The sequence below is a fragment of the Cyprinodon variegatus genome, unplaced genomic scaffold (genome assembly GCF_000732505.1).
Source record: "Cyprinodon variegatus isolate N-32 unplaced genomic scaffold, C_variegatus-1.0 Scaffold17, whole genome shotgun sequence".
NCBI classification, from domain to species: Eukaryota; Metazoa; Chordata; class Actinopteri; order Cyprinodontiformes; family Cyprinodontidae; genus Cyprinodon; species Cyprinodon variegatus.
The window spans coordinates 358,527-358,935 of record NW_015150470.1 but is presented as its reverse complement, the minus strand read 5'-3'; the positions used below and the strand labels follow the sequence as shown (position 1 = coordinate 358,935).

General features: G+C 36.7%; 1 protein-coding gene across 1 annotated transcript in view; it reads left to right on the top strand.

Annotated features, from left to right (window-relative positions):
* Positions 1-353: 353 nt before the first annotated feature.
* The window catches only part of LOC107092345 (SLAM family member 5-like), a 17,925-nt gene continuing 17,869 nt past the window's right edge, over positions 354-409 (top strand). The window contains exon 1 of the mRNA XM_015386781.1: positions 354-396. Within this exon, the coding sequence (XP_015242267.1) occupies positions 354-396 (43 nt within the window). The remainder of the gene's footprint in view (positions 397-409) is intronic.

The following is a 409-nucleotide window of genomic DNA, read 5'->3' as shown; positions in this document are numbered from 1 at the left end:
ACACTTCCAAAACTATATCTGTAAATATACTGTACATATTTGATTAAATCAAGTTTTTAAAAATAAGCCAAAGTCCCAAAGCAGCATGTGATAGGTCTTTGTTTGATGTGAATGGAAAAGCCGATCAGCCTCATAGTAGAGCAGCTCTTCTTTGCTTCTGTTCGATCATCACTGGTTTCAAATACAAGGAGGAATGTTTCTCAGATACTGAAGAAAAAGGAGGAAACATCTTTAAGTACTAACAGAATTTATTCCAGTCATGTTCAATTAAATCATTGATATAAGCACAAATTGCAGAGGTCTGTCTTCTTAACCGTAGCTGAACTACTAAGTGTTTTGCAATTAATCGAAAAATGCCGCATCCAGCCGGGCGTTGCCTCTTACAAAGTCTCAAGAGTCAGTACCTAAC